Genomic DNA, 19,197 nt, shown 5'->3' with positions numbered 1-19,197 from the left:
GTAGACACCAGTAAGGTCATTTTGAATGCACTGTCCATTTATTTCAAAGAAATATTAAAAGAACAATAAAAAGCCAGTACTCAACATGTCTGAAATCACGTTTAAAAGCCCCATTCAAACAGAGTGCAAAGGAAAATAGATAAGCTTATATGTACAAGAATTGAAGTTGTTACATGAAAATATTGTTTAAATATGTAGAACTATAAAGGTATAAAAACAAGAAAATGATCATGATTTATCCTTATAGTATAGGGTAAATAAAATACATGTATATTCATTTCATTCAATGAATGCTTCCATGGCAAAGTAGAGTAATGAATAGTAACAAAAGATGTTTTTACAGTTCAAATATAGAATACAAAATACAGTTTATATTGTGGGCATCTTGAGGATGGCACACTCGGTCAACAATGTCATTACGGTGATCATGTAGTCGCTGCATGTGATCTACAGAAAAAGCAAATAATTAGTTTCTTCCATTCACAGGGAAAAAAGCATCCAACTCATGAAGGGAGCTCAAAGCAGCAATGTTTTGAAAACAATGAAATTGGGTATTTGCCTGTGAGCAGAATTCACATCACAATCAAATAACATTTTGGTTTGTACTCAAGTGTTTATTTGCAAAAAAAGGGGTAAGGTCACATCATCCCTCATTTATACTACTTTTATACTACTTATTAGGGCTGGGCAATATATAGATATAAAATATATATCAATATATTTTAAAATGCGATATGGAATTAGACCATATCGTATATATCGATATAGTTCAAATTTGCGCCGTGATCCTTGCTCCATGCAAGCCGCTGACCGGAGCTCTCTGCACTGCTCCCCTCTCTGCACTGCTGTGAAACTGCACGCTACTTTTCTCATATAAATAATTTCAGAAAAAGATTGGCCTATTTTATTTTATAGGCTATTTTTATTTAGGATATTTTTTTAATTTAAATGTGCACCTTACGGAGTTTTGATTTCAAAAAAGGCACTCCAGTTTTATGTTTACATTTTATTATTATTTGAGTAGTGAGTTTTCAACAACATATTTGACTGAACATTTCATTTTATAGCGCTAACTTTGCGGAAAAAATATCGGGATATATATTGTATATATCGATATTCAACCTAAATATATCGGGATATGACTTTTGGTCCATATCGCCCAGCCCTACTACTTATTCATCTCTAAAATGTGATGCTGGGCAACCCTTCGGATTGATGTAACTCTGCAGCGTGGGAAAAGAAAGATGGCAAACCTACCTTGATTTTCCCATCGAGGTGAACAGAGCCCAGCGCTGTGGAGACCTTCTTCAGGACCCCAGCAGACAGGTGGATCTTGAAGTGCCTGAAGAAGTGGGACTCGATGCCGGTTATGAAGCACTTCACCTCCTCAATGCTGACAGAGTCATCGGCACGGTCCCCGGGTCGCACCTTCTCCCACAGGTCCCACGCGTCCTGGCCGTTCACCGTGAGCGACACGTCGAGAGGAGGCTGAGCTGGCAGCGTCCACGCCAGCTTCAGAGACCTGATGTTGTTGTCACTGTGGCAACCAGTCCAAAGGGCAGCAAGCCATTGTAGATCGTTGGGGTCGAGGCTCAGTGAGCCGAAGCTGCAGTCAAATGTCCTTTCAAACCATAACTTTACCAAGAAAGTCAAAGACTCTGTACCACTTGTGCAGAACAAGGGCAAGCTGACAAACTCTGGTGGAAGAGACTGGAGGTACTCTGGGTCACCATTGATGCAGGTCAGCCATCCACTCCACACAACCCGTGGGGTATCTCCCGCAGAAGCAAACACTGGCTTAGAATGAATCTGTCACCACAGGAAAAAGTGAAGATGATGCATGGGTCAGGTCATAACATCGTACATTAATGTTACCTAAACATTTGACTCTACAAAACTCTGTAAACATGCAAATATCTCACCTGTATGAAAACTGTCTCTGCATCATCCTTTGTCTCCGCCATCCCAAGGACGGTAGAGAATGTGACTTTAAAGCCTGTCTCAAGGCCGACTTCAACTGCTGTGCCTTGTTGTTTTTCCGCTACTAAAAAGGCTGATAGATGCTTGGCGTACACATTCAACAGTGTATATCTAAACTGATATAAAGGTGTGACGTAGGACAGCTTCCATTCATTTTTTACCAGAAGGGCCACCTGTTCAGGGTCAACTTTTTCCTTTTCAAGAAAGGAAAATTATTATTAGTTTGACCAATGACTCAAAAAGAAACAGTAACTGATGATATAACATTGGTATCCAATGTTACGAAACTCTTCATCTCATTTACTTACAGTTATTTTGTGAGCTTTGGCTGCCTCTCTGCTTGTTGGTATTCTCGTGATGGTAAGCTGCCCAGGAGTGTAGCAGAAGCGAGATGTTGCGTCAAAGGTTCGACCATAACTCTTACTTCGTCGATGTGTTGTGTGATGTGTCACAGAAGTATTCACAGAGCTGGTTTGTTACAGAGATAACAATATTAGCATAGCAAATTCCTTGTATGTAAAACCCTACTTGGCTATAAATAAATAAACCTGATTCATTATTTTCAAAAGTTGTAAGTCGTAACTCCTCCAATTATCACCACTTTCGTTCAAAAATTCTAAAACAACGATGTTTTTCAATACTTCAAAATAACATTTGATAAATTAACCTTACATTTTTCAGTAGCCATAGGTGTGTAGATTTGAACAAAATATGTTTGGGTTCTTAACGGGAGCATTTACTGCATTAAATATCCGATTTTGTTTACCACGCTCGGAGGTTAGTGCTGGCCAAGTGGGTCGACTATTTACGCCGTCTCAACGGAACTTGAACGGTTAGACCGAGAATTCTCGTCATGAAATTAAAATTACACTGGCTCCAAGCGGATATGTATACGCAGCCGTACGACACTGTTTACAGTTCTTCGAGTCACGGTAAAATGTCATTACTGGTACATAGCTAATTTAGATACACCTATGGTGTGGGTGCTTGCGTTTCTTTAGGAATTCCCCGTCTTGGTTTGTATAGAAATTGATATTAAGTGACATACACGCAAGACGGCGGAAATACGGGACCGACGGTAATAGGGGGAGTTAGCTATGTCAACGTCAGAAAAAGTTAATCTTCTCGTTGTTATGTATTTCGCATAACATTAACTCGATTACTAGGATATATATGTGTCTTAGCAACACTGTACGCAATTCATTTTAATGTTAGCTCAATAACTAGCGTCCCACCCACAACAAATACCTCAAGCTAGCATAACAACAGCTATGATGGCATGTTATACATATTAGCATTAACGGTCATTGCAGACTTATTTATTAAAACAAAAGGTGATCATTCTAAACAACCCAACAATTCAAAGCCAAATACATAAACAGACTAAAAGAGTTACATTTCACAAGTAGTATCTAATATTGTAGAACTGTACCTTCGTCTGTCCATGGCTAACAAACAAGACTAGTTTTTGAACATCGCGCCATATGCTATGCTATGCTCTGTGGAACCGCGCATTAGATAGGCATACAAGTCAATTAAAGAGCAATCGTCAGTCTGTTAGTTCAGGTTGTTGTATTTTTTATGTAGCTGAAGCAAACGTGTGAGGACAAAATCACATTATGTTTTAAGTCACTTAAATTAAATATCTGCTTACTTTATGAAATTATCAACTGAATATGGACAATGTTAATTGTAATTGATTGGTATGGTCTAGTGTCGTGCATGTGATTGGACTTCCTTGACATTTTACTATAATGTTTGTGGATGGTACTAGTCCGCCGTGTTTAGTCTACCCAAATGATATAGAGATTTGCGATGTCTGCGCATGTTTTGTTTCTAAACGGGAAGGTGACTGTAAACCAAACGCATGGGTCGATAGCTAGATCAGTCACTGAAGATGTAAGCTTCATCTATATACCCAGTCATTATGTTGTTATGGAGATGTTTACATTTTCTGTAATTTTATGTTAAACAGACGTTTTAGTGGTCTATGTCGCTTACTGCCATGCAGTAGTGTGATAACGTTACATAGGCAGCTAGCAAGCACACCCTGTCATTGAACTGGCTCGCCATGCAATTAAGCTTCCATCACTAGTCAGTTCAACTTAATTATTGTATTAAAATAATTTCAACTTTGTGCAAATCGTGAAAAATGGCATGCAAATACAAGACACTGATCCGGAGAGGTTGGTCTTTACTGAGACCATGCTCATTTGGAAGAACTGCACTTCAGTGTCCTCGTCAGCTCTGTGTCACTGACGTTAAACGAATCACGACTTCCTGGATCCGGACCGATGCATCACACAGTGACATCTCTAACAGCACATCAGGTAACTCAACAATCACTTTTTTACTCTCTGGTCATAGCAGTGTACCAGCACCCATTCCCAAGTAACAGTGACATCACACTTGTTTTCTTCACAATGCTTAAGGTGTTAGCATCATATATTTTACCATTTTGTGAAGTAGTTTCTGTCAATATTGTTGTATGTCTTAACAGGCAAAAATATTTTTTCTCTGAGAACACATTCTTGTGGAGAATTATGCTCGACACACATTGGACGGGAAGTAACACTGTATGGCTGGGTGCAATATGTGAGGTTAGAGTAAACTTACTCTGTTACACACTGCATGTAAACATATTATGTTTGGAGTTTGGGAAATGTTATAATTATTTGCTATACATTTACAGACAGGATTTATTTGTGATCTTGAGAGATTTTAGTGGACTGCTGCAAATTCTTATCCCTCAAGATGAGGTAAGTTGCATACATGATTTATTTTTGTGAATGTTGTCCCATATTTTCTTTAGGTTCATTTAGCTTATAGCTTAACTGTAGCATACTAATTACTAACTTTACCAAATGCTATTCTATGTTCTTGTGTCATTAGTCTAAACGGGTCCTGAGGAAAACTCTTTTTGAACTGCCTTTGGAGTCTGTTGTCATGGTGAGGGGAAAGGTACAGCCACGTCCAAAAGGGCAGGAGAATAAGGTTGGTGTGAGACCTCGTTAAGAGCACTATAATTAGCAATGGTGGTGAAGCAAACATTTAACTCTGTCCCCCCCCCCCCCCTAATGTCCAAGGCAATGTTCACAGGAGAGATTGAGGTCCACGCTGACAGCTTGGAGGTTATAAATAAATGCAGAAAATTACCTTTTGAAATAAAAGACTTTGTGAAAGTGAGTACTTATAGGAAAGAACATGCATTGCTAGTTCTAATTAATTATAAAACAATTGATTAGTCAAGTGTCATTTAGACTCAGAATGTATGATTTATTATGGCTGTCCCAGATGAATATGCAAATCTCTATTTTGTTCCTGCTTTGCAGAAGTCCGAAGCCCTTCGAATGCAATACCGGTACCTTGACCTTCGCTCATCACAGATGCAGTACAATTTAAGAGTTAGGTCTCATCTTGTGATGAAAATGAGAGAATACCTTTGCAATCTACATGGTAGGAACACCATATAAGCGCCTCTTAAGTTAGTGCATCATTGGCCTAATAAACTCATATAATGATTATTTTCCCAACTCTATTTGCAGGATTTGTGGATGTGGAAACACCAACCTTATTTAAGAGAACCCCTGGTGTAAGTCCTCTATTATCCTCTGAAAATCACAATGTTGTAAAACAGATTCAGTAATAGATTATCTATCAGTCATGATCATGATTAGTACCAATTCCATATTATTTGACATTTTTTCTGATATATTGTTTTATCTTCAAGAGCCACTTCTTCACCTTTTCCCACTCCTTTCTCCTCAGGGTGCCAAAGAGTTTGTTGTACCCTCCGGGGAGCCTGGAAAATTTTATTCTTTACCCCAGAGCCCACAACAGTTCAAACAGCTGCTCATGGTTGCAGGCATAGACAGGTAGTTCATTATCCAGAGGTTTTAGAGGAGTCATTAAGCTGGCCAGTTACAATTGCTAGTAGTGTTTTAAATTGGATTGAATCATGGTCTGCAAATGTAATACCAGTATTTAATAGAGAATGCATACAATTGTGGTCAAAAATCAGTGTCATGAATTGGATAAGCAATTTTGCATACTGTTCAGGACATAGAAGGAGAAAGAAAGGACGAAAATGGCATCTAAAGCATTCTGGAGTTATTTTTGATTGTATGTGGTGATGTGAATGACGTTATGTCATTTTGTGTACTGGCACATTGTTACTAAAGTTATTGCCAGCTTTTACAGAACAGTGTTGCCAAATATATAGTGAAAGAACACATTTTGGTACTCCTCAAAATATACTTTCTGTCTTCTGAAGCTGGATATGGGTTCTTTAAATAACTGCTGATATTTTTTCTGTTTTGATGTTGCCTCAGGTATTTTCAGATGGCTCGCTGCTATCGAGATGAGGGCTCTAAGCCTGACAGACAGCCGGAATTTACACAGGTAATGATATGTTTAGCACAACCCCACATCTGAGAGGCTAAATTGCAAGGGAGTTTGGCCAGAGTAGATGAGCTACAGACTGCTTTAATGATGTGCCTGGTTCTCTCACTCCCACACAGTCAGCCAGACAGCCAGCTCTCTTAATAGGCACAGCCAGGGCCCACTCTGAATGAAAATCAGCACTCAGACCTCGGCGCTTTGACTGTGGCCGGCTCTATAATGTCTCCATGTCCTTTCTGTCCTTGCAGGTGGATATAGAGATGTCTTTTGTGGATCAGGCTGGGATCCAGGCCCTGGTCGAAGGCCTGGTGCAGTACTCGTGGCCAGAGGACAAGGGGGCCGTTAGCACTCCGTTCCCTTCCATGAGCTATGAAGAAGCCATGAGAGATTATGGAGTGGACAAACCGGACACCAGGTTTGCAATGAAGGTAAAGACAACAGTCAAAGAAAGCAACACTATTAACTCTTTATTTGGCCTCACTACTATAAGAAGTGGAGCATTTTAATTAAGTGAATGAAGTATTTATTATATTTATTATATTTGTGCAGCTTGTAGATGTTAGTGAAGCTTTTGGAAACACTGAAATACAGTTTCTTCGGAATGCACTTCAGCAATCAGGAGGCTGTGTCCTAGCAATCCGCGTGCCAGATGGATCTGTAAGTAAAACAAGAAATCAATAGACCAGTGGTTCTTAACTGGTCTGGCTTTGGGACCCACAATTTTCAAAGTCGAGACCCAGATATTTTTTTAGTGTTCAACCCAATGGATATAATGAGCTACATGATAAGACATGTGAAGTGCCTGTATGCCTACTTGTTTGGAACATGCTGATGTTTGGCATTACATTTGTGTACAAGTCTATAACTCCTGATGTCACCTTTCAGAGTTTGTTTTTTAAAGGGATGTTTCCATGTAGCATTTTAGTTTTGATGGTTTCATGCTCTCATGTGCCAGCAATTCACTGCACACCACACACTGGGGTTTCTGTCCCATTTTGTCCACAATTTAAGTGAATCCATATCCTATTAACCTATTCAGTATGTCCCATTCAGGGCCGTAGCCTATTTGTGTTTACCACTAAAATGATGTCTAACATGACCTGTCACATAAACATTGTCTATGTCCATGGCAATGGCTGACATACGAGTAAAGTATATCAAAATAAAGGTCCAATATTAGATCTGATACGATAGCATTTGAATTGTTTTACCACAAGAGTTGCGACCCACCCACAATGGTTCCGCGACCCACTTTTGGGTCCCGACCCACCAGTTAACGAACACTGTTCTAGGCTTTCAATATGTTATCCTTTTTCATTTTTGAAATGCTATGAAAAGGTTAATAAAAATCCACTGTTGAGTGTGAAAATGTCTTTACATTTTCATTTCAGAAACATCTTAAGGGTAAAGACTTAGAAGCCCTGAAAGAGACTGCCAAGACACAGTTCAACCAGGTATATCCACCAATTGAAATGCATGTGCCAGTGGTATGCACAAAAATGTGTATGCATCTTTTATCTATACATGTATCAGTCAGTCCATTGAGTCATGCATAAAATCTTGTACTTTATCTGTTGGCATAGGCAGGACATTCTTAAACTGAAAATGAAATCACAGTTTGCCTCTTTTATATATTAGTGCAGATAGTTCTTCCACTACCTGTGCAGTGCATCTTAGTCTGACCAACAAGTCTATTGTAATCATTTCAAAACTTTCTCCTGCTCGAGGAAGCCTCCACGATGTTATCCCAGTGCTAAAAGCAATATGATTCTGTGCACATACAGGTGGGGGTGATGGCTCCTCGTATTGTGCGTTTGTTGTGTCTGGTTCTGGACATTTTTTTAGTCAGTACACACATCTCATATTTGGTTGGGTACTCCTTGGACACCACCTTTTCTATAAAATCTGAGTTTCCAATAGAGGGAATGATAACATTTATTTGTGTGTGTGCGTGCGCCTATGTGAATCAGCGTGTGTGTGTGTCTGTGTGTGTCTAAGCGCATATACACATTGTTGTGATTGTGCATTTGTTTATGTGTGTGTGTGTGTGTGTATATCTCTGCACTATTCGGCAGGACGTGAGTGTGGTGCAGGTACGGCCCGACGGCTCCCTGAAGTCTCCCCTCACTAGGCTCCTGTCGGACGCCGCCCGGCTGCAGCTGCTCCAGATGGCGGGGGCCAGCGCTGGAGACCTGGTCCTCCTCGCCGCCGGCACCAGGGACTCCGTGGTGAGGATAACGCACCCACTGCCCGGCCCCCGAGCCACCCTCTCGTCTGTCACCCGCCTCGCGCTCAGCTGCCCTCCACTAATGGTGCTGTAATACAGATTTAGCATCGTTAGAGCTCGTTGTCAAAGCCATTAAATGAATCCAGATGTTTGAGGTGGGTTTGCAAGGGGAGGGATATTCAGTCATTCAGTTGGATTGGACAACTTTGAAACAAAGGGACGTGTTTCATGGCGGATGTCTTCTACTCTGTCTTGATCAGTAAGCCTGATTTGATACGTCTGCCTAATAGGCGCCTTGATGTCATTGTCATCGCACACTGTCAGTTTTATATGGTTTCAGCGGCTGTATTATTAACGCTTGGTGCAGATGCCGTGCTGCGTAATGTAAGAGGAAAAATCTCTGATATGGCTGCGGATCAATAGCAGTCTTTTGTGAGGAGGATGTGGGTGGAATGGTAAGTGAAAGAGCCCTTCTGTGGAGAAAAGGAGTTGAGCTGAACAGACTCCCTCATGCAAGAACAGCTCTCTCTCTTGCTCGTATAAAAAAGGGTAAGAAAGTAAAAAATCTTCAAGGTCATAATCCTCGAGACTCACTGTCTCTATGTGCGTCACATTTCTTTTGCGCCTAAGGATTCGCAATGGTTTAATTTTCAAGAACTTGTCTGAGTCTTAAAGTGGTGATCTGGAGGTTATCACACTGTGCTGGCCAGAGGTAAGTCAACTGGTTGTTTTTGACCCCTTATAGTTACTATTGGTAGTGGGTTACATACAACACGTGAGATAGAAATTAAAAACAAACCTAAAGTTCAGATTTGTGTAATGAAACCATTCCACAAAAAATGATGGTTACTGTGATCCAACGTCACTAATGCACTGACCAGAGATAGCTCATGTCAAACCTAATCTAAAATTTAGGTCGGGAGCATGTGGAGACCCATGATACTGACCTGACCCTCACCTCCTCACATCTTTAGCGCCCCCTCCTAGGCAAGTTGAGGCTGCAGTGTGCCGACCAGCTGGAGAGCCATGGCATTTTGCTTCGTGACCCCTCTGTTTTCCACTTCCTGTGGGTGGTGGACTTCCCGCTGTTTCTCCCCAAAGAAGACCATCCAGAGCAGCTGGAGTCGGCTCACCACCCCTTCACCGCTCCCGTCCCAGAAGACACCCATCTGCTGTACTCTGAGCCTCACAAGGTAAGCTGTGCCCCCTCGTCTCGTTCTGGTCTGGACGTTATCCAAGGCTTTAGCAACACTGTTTCAGAGTGTTAAATATTTTAGACTTATTTTATGACTGAACATAAGAGTGCTATTCTGGACACAAGTTGCACATTTGCACAGTTTTGTGTGTGTGTGTGTGTGTGTGTGTGTGAGAGAGTGTGTATTTGTTAGTCATTAAAATTTAAACTCCTAATAACCTCAGCGGTAAACTTCGCGAGATAAATTCATCATGAGCTTGCAAGCTGACCAGTCAGACATCGATTCATTTAATCAGGCCTGGACTCACTTAGGGGAGAGTCTGTGGACCAGGTCAAGCAGCATTGCAGGCCCATTTTAGCTCTGTACCTCTGAATGGCCTTAAGCGTGCGCCTCCCCTTTTGCTTTCTCTGGGCCACAGGTGCGTGGCCAGCATTATGACCTGGTGCTGAATGGCTGTGAGATTGGAGGAGGTTCCATTCGCATTCACAGCGCCTCCGAGCAGCTCCACGTTCTCCAGACCATCCTCCAGGTAATTTCCCCTTTTGAACATGTCTTCGGTTTCGCTGACCAGCCTTGTAATTGGTTTGCCTGCGCGCTACGATCAGAGAGACACGCTCTGACCTCTCTCGGACCGCGTCGGATCGCCAGCCGTGATCGGCTTTGCTGATATGTTCTTGTACGTTCCAGGAGGACATCTCCTTGCTCACTCATCTCCTGGAGGCTCTCGACTCAGGAGCTCCTCCTCACGGCGGCATTGCCTTGGGTAAGCTGGGGGCCCCCTCGACAGCATGCGTTCTGCTGCGCTGCGCTCAGAGCGAATTAATTTGTATCCTGCTGTATACTTTCGTTCTGCTCCCAAGCTCCTTGCAGTTTGTCTATTAATCGGGAGCTTATAACTGACATAAAACTGCTGCATAATTTGATTAGTTGGGATTGTGTCAAACCGAAATTGGATGTGGACCAGCCAGAAGTTAATGTTGTAATGGTCTTGCTCGAAAATAATGTGCCTACTGACGTGTACAGTACTCATTAGAAAAATGTGCAGTGATTCCTCTAATGCCCCAAGTATGGAAATTATAAAAAACACTAATTAGGAAGCACATACGGGAATATGGTTAGTTGATTTTTAAAGAAGTAGACTTTATCCTTCCATTCAGAAATCTTATGTATGTATGTATGTATGTATGTATGTGTGTGTGTGTGTGTGTGTGTGTGTGTGTGTCTTTTTGTGTGTATTTGTGTGTTTGTCTTTGTGTATGCGTGTGTGTGTGTGTGCGTGTGTGTGCATGCGTGCTTGTATGTATGTCTGTGTTGTTTCTACAGGACTTGACCGGCTGATATCCATTATCGTGGGTGCCCCCAGCATCAGGGATGTTATCGCCTTCCCTAAGTCCTTTCGGGGTCACGACCTGATGAGCCGAGCACCTGACTTTGTGTCTGAAGAGGAGCTGAAGCCTTACCACATCAAAGTGACATGGCCTGAGGGGGACAAGTAGACACCTGCCACTAATGCCACCCTATTACTCCCGGCTAGAGAGGTCTGTGAATGTGTCTGAGTGCTCCTTCTCCTCACGGGAGAAAGGATTTATCCTGTGTGGGAATGAGACATGGAGGGACTTATCGTCAGCCCTCTGCCAGGAGGAAGACGGAGGAAGGTATTGGGCTGAGCTGTTTGAGCTGGGCGTGCTGAATACAGCCTCCATCATTCTCTTCACTAAAATAGATTTATATTCAGGCTGATATTTCTGTATCATGCTGTTTTTGTAATAAAATATAATACATGCCAGGATCTTGACTCTTGAATAATGCCAGACTGTTCCTGCCTTTGTGATGTGAGCTGACAGTATTGCATATTCCAACAGGGGGTAGCGTTGTTCCATTGAAGCGTTGGCCTTCAGCTTGTATTATTTCTGCAGGCAGACGTACTTAACCAGGCCACTGCACACACCAGAGCCCTGGCTCCTCCACTCTTACAGTAAACACAGCAATTTACAGCCAGTCATCTTCCTTGTTCCTGTATGATTCATTGGAAAACTCATAAATTAAGAAGGCGCAACGTATGCTGAATGTAAAGAAGTAAATAAGTACAAATCATCTGGCTACCATCAGGTGTTCTAGATGTTAAATAAACCCCAAACCATCAATCATGCAGTCTGACAGCCAGGACGCAAAGTAGATTATCTATTTCTTCTGGTTAGATGATCAAATTGTGATATACGCCATTTCGGAGGTCCGTTCATTAATGTGTGCCATGGGTTTTTTTTGTTCCTGCTTCCCTTTAGTTATTTCTGTTTGTGACCCCTTCCTCCCTCACACTAGCACTCGGTGGTGAACTCGGTGGTGAGCTGCGAGCTACCTGCCAGCATCACTACCACCTCCTCCTCCCCCTCTTCCTGCTCCTCTCAAAGGACGAGTGAGCAGGCCTGTGCAGCTGTTCTCATTAATTCTGTGAAAATACACAGAGCCAATACATCTAGTGTTTCTTCTCTGGCATGGTGTGTGTGGCTGTTTTTTTTTGTTCTTTAAGTCTCTGTGTGTGTGTGAGCAAGAGAGAGAGGACGAAAGGTAAAGATAGCGGAGAGGAGCCTCATCCCTTTCTCTGTTCTCTCCGTCCGCGGCTGTCACCGATCCAAAAGCAAGCTTCAAAAGTAGAGCTTTCCCCTCCTGCTTCACCGGACAGGGCTAAAGGAAGCTGCCTGCTTGATGTGACAGCGGTGTGAGCTGTGAGGACAGGGGGGACGCTGCCCACTGGAGCTGACGCAACAACGTGCCAGTCAACCCACACAAGGTCTTCAGTTGGGTTCCAACAACAAGCAATGAATGAGTCAGGTGGCCAGTCAAAGAATACTGATGCAACTCTGAGGGGGTTCTGTTGTTCTTTTTGTGTGTGTTTTTTAAATATAAAAAGTTGTCTCTCATACAGTCGAAATGGCTTCTTGTGCTGATGGGTGACCTGGCTCTCAGAAGGACTGAGAGGACACACATTACTTAGCCTGTCTACGCTGACCATAGTTGTTGGGTTTATTTATCATCTTTTCTGAAGTCCGACTGCAGTATAATTTAAAATATAGTCCAGCTGAGAGACAGGATGCCCTTAGTTTTTCTTCGCTCCCCTCCTCTAGTAATTGGCCCCAGTGCAATTGAAGGAATTTTCTGATCTCATGGGGCAACTCTCGGCTCTCGGCGGAGTAGTAATCCAGCCGGATATTGTCCAGAGGGAGGATCCTCGAGGCATCTTTAAAATGTTCTCTGGGATAATGAGCCTCCAACATATGTTTTGTGTCTAATGGCCATCCATTTGGTGTCTTACAAACGGCTTTGACATGAATAGGCCAGTGCTTTATTAGGTAAGTGTTTACAACTGCTGGAAAAGATGCTTAGGGTTTGAATATCTAAATGCAAATTAGCGTCGCACATAGGCTCTCTTCTTGTGCCTAGAGAATAGACACAGTTGTAGTGGATGTCTGCTATAGCATGTCCATTCACACACATCATGCCTACCTGATTCATCAGAGACAAAGAAATCCATTGGAGTTCTACTGAGCTTTAGTAGCGTAAAGACAAGGTACTGTCTATGATAAAAAAAAAACCTTTGTGAAATGTACAAGGGTTGCCATTATTGCAAAAACGTCCACTGCAATGATCGCTGTGAGGAGAAAATGCATTGGGAAGGTGTGAAGTGTGAATTTGGCAGCTTGCCATCTGAAAAGATGTTATTCTGTACAGACCCAAAGTACAGAGGAAGTCGAACGATGGAGGATTAAACTCAACAGCACAATCAGAGACAACAGCAGAGAGAACAACACAGTAAACTGAAGAGAGGAACCAATAAAAAAAATGATTTAATTTGGTGAAAAGACTCATTTGCCACTGGTACAAACATATGCCTAATGGAGCGGCAGGACGACATGAAGAGTTTGCAAAATGACCCATAAAAATTGCAAAGCAATTCCAAATATTTTACACTGCTATCTAATGGGTATTAAAGGCCTCATGATAATGAGGTTAAGATTTGATGCTGAGGCGGAATTTTAGAGTTGGAAATATACTTAAAGACCCATCTCATCTGACAGGCAAAAGCTATGGCAGGAGAAAAAAGCACATTGGCTTGGCAGCCATTTCCCAAGTATTTGACTAAATGGCACTCCTGTCTTTTAATCTGTGAGATCTAGGGGAGTGAGGCCGACTTTGTAGTTGTCTGCCTCAGACGAGTGAAGACCTCGGGCCTAAGGATCCAAGATGAATGCACAGCTTTGGGCCTGTATGTTAATGTGGCAGTCTGCTGTCTTTCTAATCATTTTTGGGCTGAGGAAGAAAAGAAAAACAGAGTTCAAAAAGGCAATGAGGAGGAGTTATTTGAAGGGTGCAGTGCCATGACATAGTTATTACCGCTCATCAGGGGGGGCCTCGCCTGCTGAAATCCTTAGGGTGACAATGAGATACAACTGACTTGCTCTCATGTATCCGATACTCTTTCTGACACTTTCAGACATGTCTGTAGCATTGGAAATGTATAGGACCCAGACATATTGTGCTGAGTGTGTGTACCTGTCACAATGTGAATGTATGGAGGATGTACACAGAACTTGAGGTTGTTATGTTAAAATAAACCACTTGGTTTGCTCCCCCTGAGTGAGTGTGTCCAAAATGATAAAAGGATTTGGTAATCCACAGCACCCACTGCAAAGCCTCCAGAGTTCTTTGCTTTGCAGTTTGACCTACACACTCGGCTTGCGGCATTCTTATGGTGCATTTCACGTGCACAAATCTACCCGTCGGGAATGCTGCAGAGGACACGCGTTCAGACCGTATTACATTCAAGCGCTCGCTCCTCCCGGCATAGTCCGTTTTACACTTATATTTTCCTTCTCCTCTCATTTGCAACCGCGCACTTGTGAGCGTGACTGTCCATGTGTAATGAGGGTCCTGTGTGTAGAGCGAATCCGGAAGCGTCTCGTCTTAGTGGCCCACTGGGGCTCTCACCTCACATCGAAATTAACAGTCAATTAATGGAGACTTACGTACCTGTTAGACATACTGCTTTCAATTAGTCGCCAGACATGGTGATCCAGGACTACACAATAGACTCCCTTTGATTAGTAATTCTCTTTCTCAGTCTTGCAGCCTCCCTCTCCCTCTCAGCAACACGTGCCCTCCTCAGAGGAGCTTTGATGAGTCAGGCGGAGTGTCAGGTTGAGTTGTCTTTGTCAGACCAGCTTCTGCACTACACATGTCCTAAGCATGAGCCCAGTTTGAAAGCATTAGTTGGTCTATTTCTTATTACAATAGAATATAGAATATATCTGTATTGTTATTGTAGGCCTACATGTAAACGACATTTGAAGGTGCATGCCTTTTATCTGTACAAAAGAGAGTTCAGTAATTCTCTAAAATTAACTAATAATAAATAATAAACTAAAACTCTAAAATAAAAAAGTAAAATGTGTAACCAAACACACACACACACACACACACACACACACACACACAATACATGCAATAGGCCTACATTCCACACTCTGCTGGCATTCTCATTTAATATATAAAAAAATATATGATTCTTGATGTTTGATGAAATTCTGCATACAATGACTGGCATTGTGTTTAAATTGAATGGCAATATCACCTTTTGTACATTCTCTCTCTCTCTCTCTTTCTCTGCCTCCATTCTTACATGATGTTTTCAGTCTTTAATAATAGATTGTTTATCAACCATCCTGATGAAATTTCCTGTCAATATTTTAGCAGATTGTGTAACACTCTGAGCTTTGGGACTTTCTGTGGAGAATATGTCTGTGCTGATGAAAACAAACTCAATACATTTGAATTTATAAGCAAGAGACTATTGACTTACCAGCTTAGTATTCCCAGCACAAAAGGTAATCAATGAAGTAAATATTATATGATGTATTTATCAGTTTGGAGAGTTTACATTTGTATAACATGGCGAACAATGTCTTGCATGATTAATCATGACTGGAACTATGTTATATTATTGAAGGGATTACTTTTCTGTCTTAGTTGTAATGCATCACTTATTAATTTTGATAAAATTGAACTTGACGTTTTATGAACTTGAACAACACAATATTATTTTATGATACAAAATCTTTCTATTAGAGCATAATCTCCATGTCTTTTTGTGATGGTTTTGTGCCTTGCCTTTAGGATAAATTCAATCCAGTAATGGATCCATGAGTGATCCTATCCATACACAGCACTCTGCTTCACATGATGATAACATTCTCTTCACCACCAGGTAGTAAACATTCTAGAACAGACATTTGGGCCACTACTCAAGCTGCTTTACATCTTAGATGTCATGTTGTCCATTCAACCTCCAAACACAGTACATGTTGATCTGTTCTCTGTTTAAAGGACAACTAACTTCAAGGATTTACACTATAACCGTCTTTTAAAAAGCAGAATGCACATTGATATGACATGTATACATGATCAAGGGGACCTCAAAGACCTCCATACACCATAAGTTTTTCATGCAGGCATGTGATCATTATAAGTTCACGTTCACGTTTACCTTCAACTAATTTCTTGGAAAAATGTCAAAGATTTAATTAAGAGTTGAAATGAAACTCATCCATGTGATAGCCTTAGACGTTGATTGTTGAGCTCTCTCTATAAATATATATATATATATATATATATATAGTATATATATACTTCAACAGGCCTTTGTGCTGAGACAGATGTAGCGTATAAGAAATAACCTTTTGAGAGGAGAGGGTTAAGGTCTGCAAACCACAAATGCTGCCTGCCTCTTTTCTTTAAAAGCACCAATAAAGACAGGAATATACCGGCAGCTATCAAGTCTCTCGTCCATTACAAACTACAGAGCAATAGGCTGGCATGAATTTGGGTGTCTAGAGACTGCTTACTGTGCTTGCTTTACAGAACTAGAAGATGGGCTGAGAATAGGAAGGTTAGAGGCATTTGTTGAGTCCATATGTTGAGGAGGCTGCTCACACCTCATTTCACAACAGAGAGAGAGGAGAGAGCTGTGTCTCCTGAGCGAGGATGGTTTTGTTTCCCAAGGCAAAGCAAATATTCCAAAGGCCACATATGTTCCAAAGTTACACTGCAAGCTCTGCAGTGGGAGGAGGCTAAATCAGGCCTGGGCTATGAATTCCCTCATGCCGAACTCTCCTAAAACACTGAGCATTTTATGGGGTGCCTTAGTCACACTGAGTTAAGTATTACACTTTCTTTTAAATCTTTTCAAAAATTTGTTGTTCCACACTTCCTCTCTGCAGCCATAAATCTTTGTGCTACCTCACAGTAAAGTCTGGAGCGCTAGGCCTACAATTTAAGGCATTTTTCACCGTTTCCCTCCTGGTTTTCTAGCGTGTTTCTGCCAAATGAACAGAAAGACCCCATTCACACAAACCGTAGAAATGACTCATTTTAACCATAAGCTGAATTGTGCATGGGTGAGATATCCATTTGGAAAAAAAAAATCCAATTAAATTCATAGTGTTAATTTGTTCCCACTTTTAAATCCTGCATCCCGCTATGACGCCTTTGGAGAAAACCAACTACGTTCACCATACCAGATGAAAAGAAAGAGCATAGGCGTATCTTGTGAATGTAACATAAGGCTGGGAAGAAATCCTACAGCTGCGTGCCCCCACAGACCTTTATGATGCTGATATTTATGATAGTTGCCATGAGCTGAGGCGACACTAGGCTACCTTCACCCAGTCATTATAAGAATGTTATATTCTCCTCACACACCTGAGGGGGTTGACGATAGACTCGTAAAGCATCAACAGGATGACTCATAGTAGGGTATAGCAGGTTTATATATATCCACCATTGACAGTCTAGGTGAAGAATACACGAAAGCCCTTCATTATAAACACCTCCACAAGCCCTCGGTGAATGGAGATGGTTTCTTAGGATAACACCTGCAGCTTAGCTTCTCCTATAGCTGTTGCGAAATGCGCTGTGTAAAACTATTTGATCAGAAGGTTGGGTGAAACACTGTTATTTGCTATTTTTCACTTGACAAAACGCTGGTCTATTGGTATGGGCCATACTTCAGAGCTCAGCATTTGTTACAGTGAATCTGAAAGGACCTTCCACCTTCAAATGTAATCTGATCCTCAAGGCTAAATGCATTCTTAATTTATTCATATGAACCTTTAGTACATTTTGATTTATCACTGAAGATTCTGTGACGTACTTGACTGATGACACTTTGCTCGCTCTTTGATCTTAAAACTGGAAAATATTTCATAGGTTATAAGCTCACATGCCCAGAGGCAAATGAGATCAGAGGGAATAAAGTCCAAATCAGAGTGCTGAAGAGAGTGTGAAATGACTGGACATTTCTCCTTCCTCCCCTCTTCTCTCTAACCCTCTCCTCCTGACCCCTCCCTTTCATTTTAAGGGGGGAGGTGTGGAGTGCAACTGAGTGCGTCATTCTGGCTGCCATTTTGACCTTGGCGGATCAAAGTGTGTGCCTGTCAATGTGTGTGAGGGTGTGTGTGTGTGAATCTTTGTGAAATCTGTGTAAGTGCCATCTCTGTGTGTGTCATTGCAGCATGGGTTCACTCTCAAAATGGTCTGCCATCAGTGTGAGTGTGTGTGTGTGTGTGTGTGTGCATTTGTGTTTTAGAAGACGCAGGGTTCCTTCCCATGGGTTAATACCATGGCAGGGGAACGCGTATGGGGGCTGCGGTCCCACGCGGAACTTGTTTGATGTCATTTAATTAGCCGTGGCGTGGTGGCTCGCACATGGTGAGCGTGAGCGCCATCACCCTGCGATGCGTAGCTGAGCGAGACATGCGGCCTGGGCTCCCCCAGATGGTCGCTGATAGGAGGCTGAAGCTACGCAGCACGGGGGCCTCGGCGGCAATCGCCGGGGGGCCCGAGAAAGCTCCCTTCTCTCCCACCGCATCGAAATATGAGTCCACAGCTGGAGCTGCGATGGACTGCAGTCTCTCCAGCGTGCGAGGAGTGCTAAGCCTTCAAGCCTCTTTGAATTCAATCACTCATCTGGGCTGGTGGCAGGTTAGCTCTGCTCTCTGGTGATTTCAACCTGGGGACCGCTGGAGCTCGCACAATGTGCATTTTCAATTTCGGAGCCGGCGCCGCAGTGTGGAGTTGCATAAATAATACATGGCATGCATTTTCATCAGCGGTGGGTAGCCACCGTCGCTGCCGTGCACACAGCTCTCGTGAGGCGCCTGGTGCCAAGGCTGAACAGGGAAGACACGATGAGGACGTGTGTGTGGTGTTTCTGTGTCTGTCTCTGTGTGTGTGTGCGTCTGCGTTCACACCGAATCGTCGAAGCGCTCATGAATAGCGCCCTTCTTCTCTCCCTCTGGTGCACACGTGGCAGCCCGGAGCTGGGTTCTGTTTGGGGATTTG

General features: G+C 42.4%; 2 protein-coding genes across 3 annotated transcripts; one reads left to right on the top strand and one right to left on the bottom strand.

The window, feature by feature from the left end:
• Positions 1-19: 19 nt before the first annotated feature.
• cenpl (centromere protein L) lies at positions 20-3,498 on the bottom strand. The gene is made up of 5 exons (XM_042084252.1): positions 3,413-3,498; positions 2,289-2,448; positions 1,923-2,174; positions 1,258-1,809; positions 20-447 (listed from the first exon to the last, which is right to left on the bottom strand). The coding sequence occupies exons 1-5, from the start codon at positions 3,424-3,426 to the stop codon at positions 370-372; spliced, it is 1,056 nt and encodes a 351-aa protein (XP_041940186.1). The 5' UTR covers positions 3,427-3,498; the 3' UTR covers positions 20-369.
• Positions 3,499-3,636: 138 nt separating this feature from the next.
• dars2 (aspartyl-tRNA synthetase 2, mitochondrial) lies at positions 3,637-11,591 on the top strand. Of its 2 annotated transcripts, XM_042095355.1 has the most exons (17): positions 3,642-4,310; positions 4,481-4,580; positions 4,673-4,739; positions 4,873-4,974; positions 5,067-5,162; positions 5,313-5,436; positions 5,526-5,572; positions 5,749-5,855; positions 6,312-6,381; positions 6,630-6,809; positions 6,931-7,038; positions 7,773-7,835; positions 8,457-8,609; positions 9,583-9,801; positions 10,223-10,333; positions 10,492-10,567; positions 11,128-11,591. In XM_042095355.1, the coding sequence occupies exons 1-17, from the start codon at positions 4,133-4,135 to the stop codon at positions 11,298-11,300; spliced, it is 1,974 nt and encodes a 657-aa protein (XP_041951289.1). In that variant the 5' UTR covers positions 3,642-4,132; the 3' UTR covers positions 11,301-11,591. The 2 variants fall into 2 exon arrangements, with proteins under 2 accessions (XP_041958430.1, XP_041951289.1); XM_042102496.1 differs by lacking the exon at positions 5,067-5,162 and having other exon boundaries at positions 3,637-4,310.
• Positions 11,592-19,197: the final 7,606 nt, after the last annotated feature.

This window comes from Alosa sapidissima, chromosome 1 (genome assembly GCF_018492685.1).
Source record: "Alosa sapidissima isolate fAloSap1 chromosome 1, fAloSap1.pri, whole genome shotgun sequence".
NCBI lineage: Eukaryota > Metazoa > Chordata > Actinopteri > Clupeiformes > Clupeidae > Alosa > Alosa sapidissima.
This window is presented reverse-complemented; position numbering and strand designations above follow the sequence as displayed.

Excerpts from the sequence above, each read along its gene's own strand:
- dars2 (XM_042095355.1), top strand. The coding sequence starts at position 4,133 with ATGGCATGCAAATACAAGACACTGATCCGGAGAGGTTGGTCTTTACTG. Across the intron at positions 4,311-4,480 it reads CATCTCTAACAGCACATCAG|GCAAAAATATTTTTTCTCTG; the intron begins GTAACTCAACAA and ends ATGTCTTAACAG. Across the intron at positions 6,382-6,629 it reads GACAGCCGGAATTTACACAG|GTGGATATAGAGATGTCTTT; the intron begins GTAATGATATGT and ends CTGTCCTTGCAG.
- cenpl (XM_042084252.1), bottom strand. Across the intron at positions 2,175-2,288 it reads CCAAAGCTCACAAAATAACT|GAAAAAGTTGACCCTGAACA; the intron begins GTAAGTAAATGA and ends TTTCTTGAAAAG. Across the intron at positions 1,810-1,922 it reads CAGAGACAGTTTTCATACAG|ATTCATTCTAAGCCAGTGTT; the intron begins GTGAGATATTTG and ends CTGTGGTGACAG.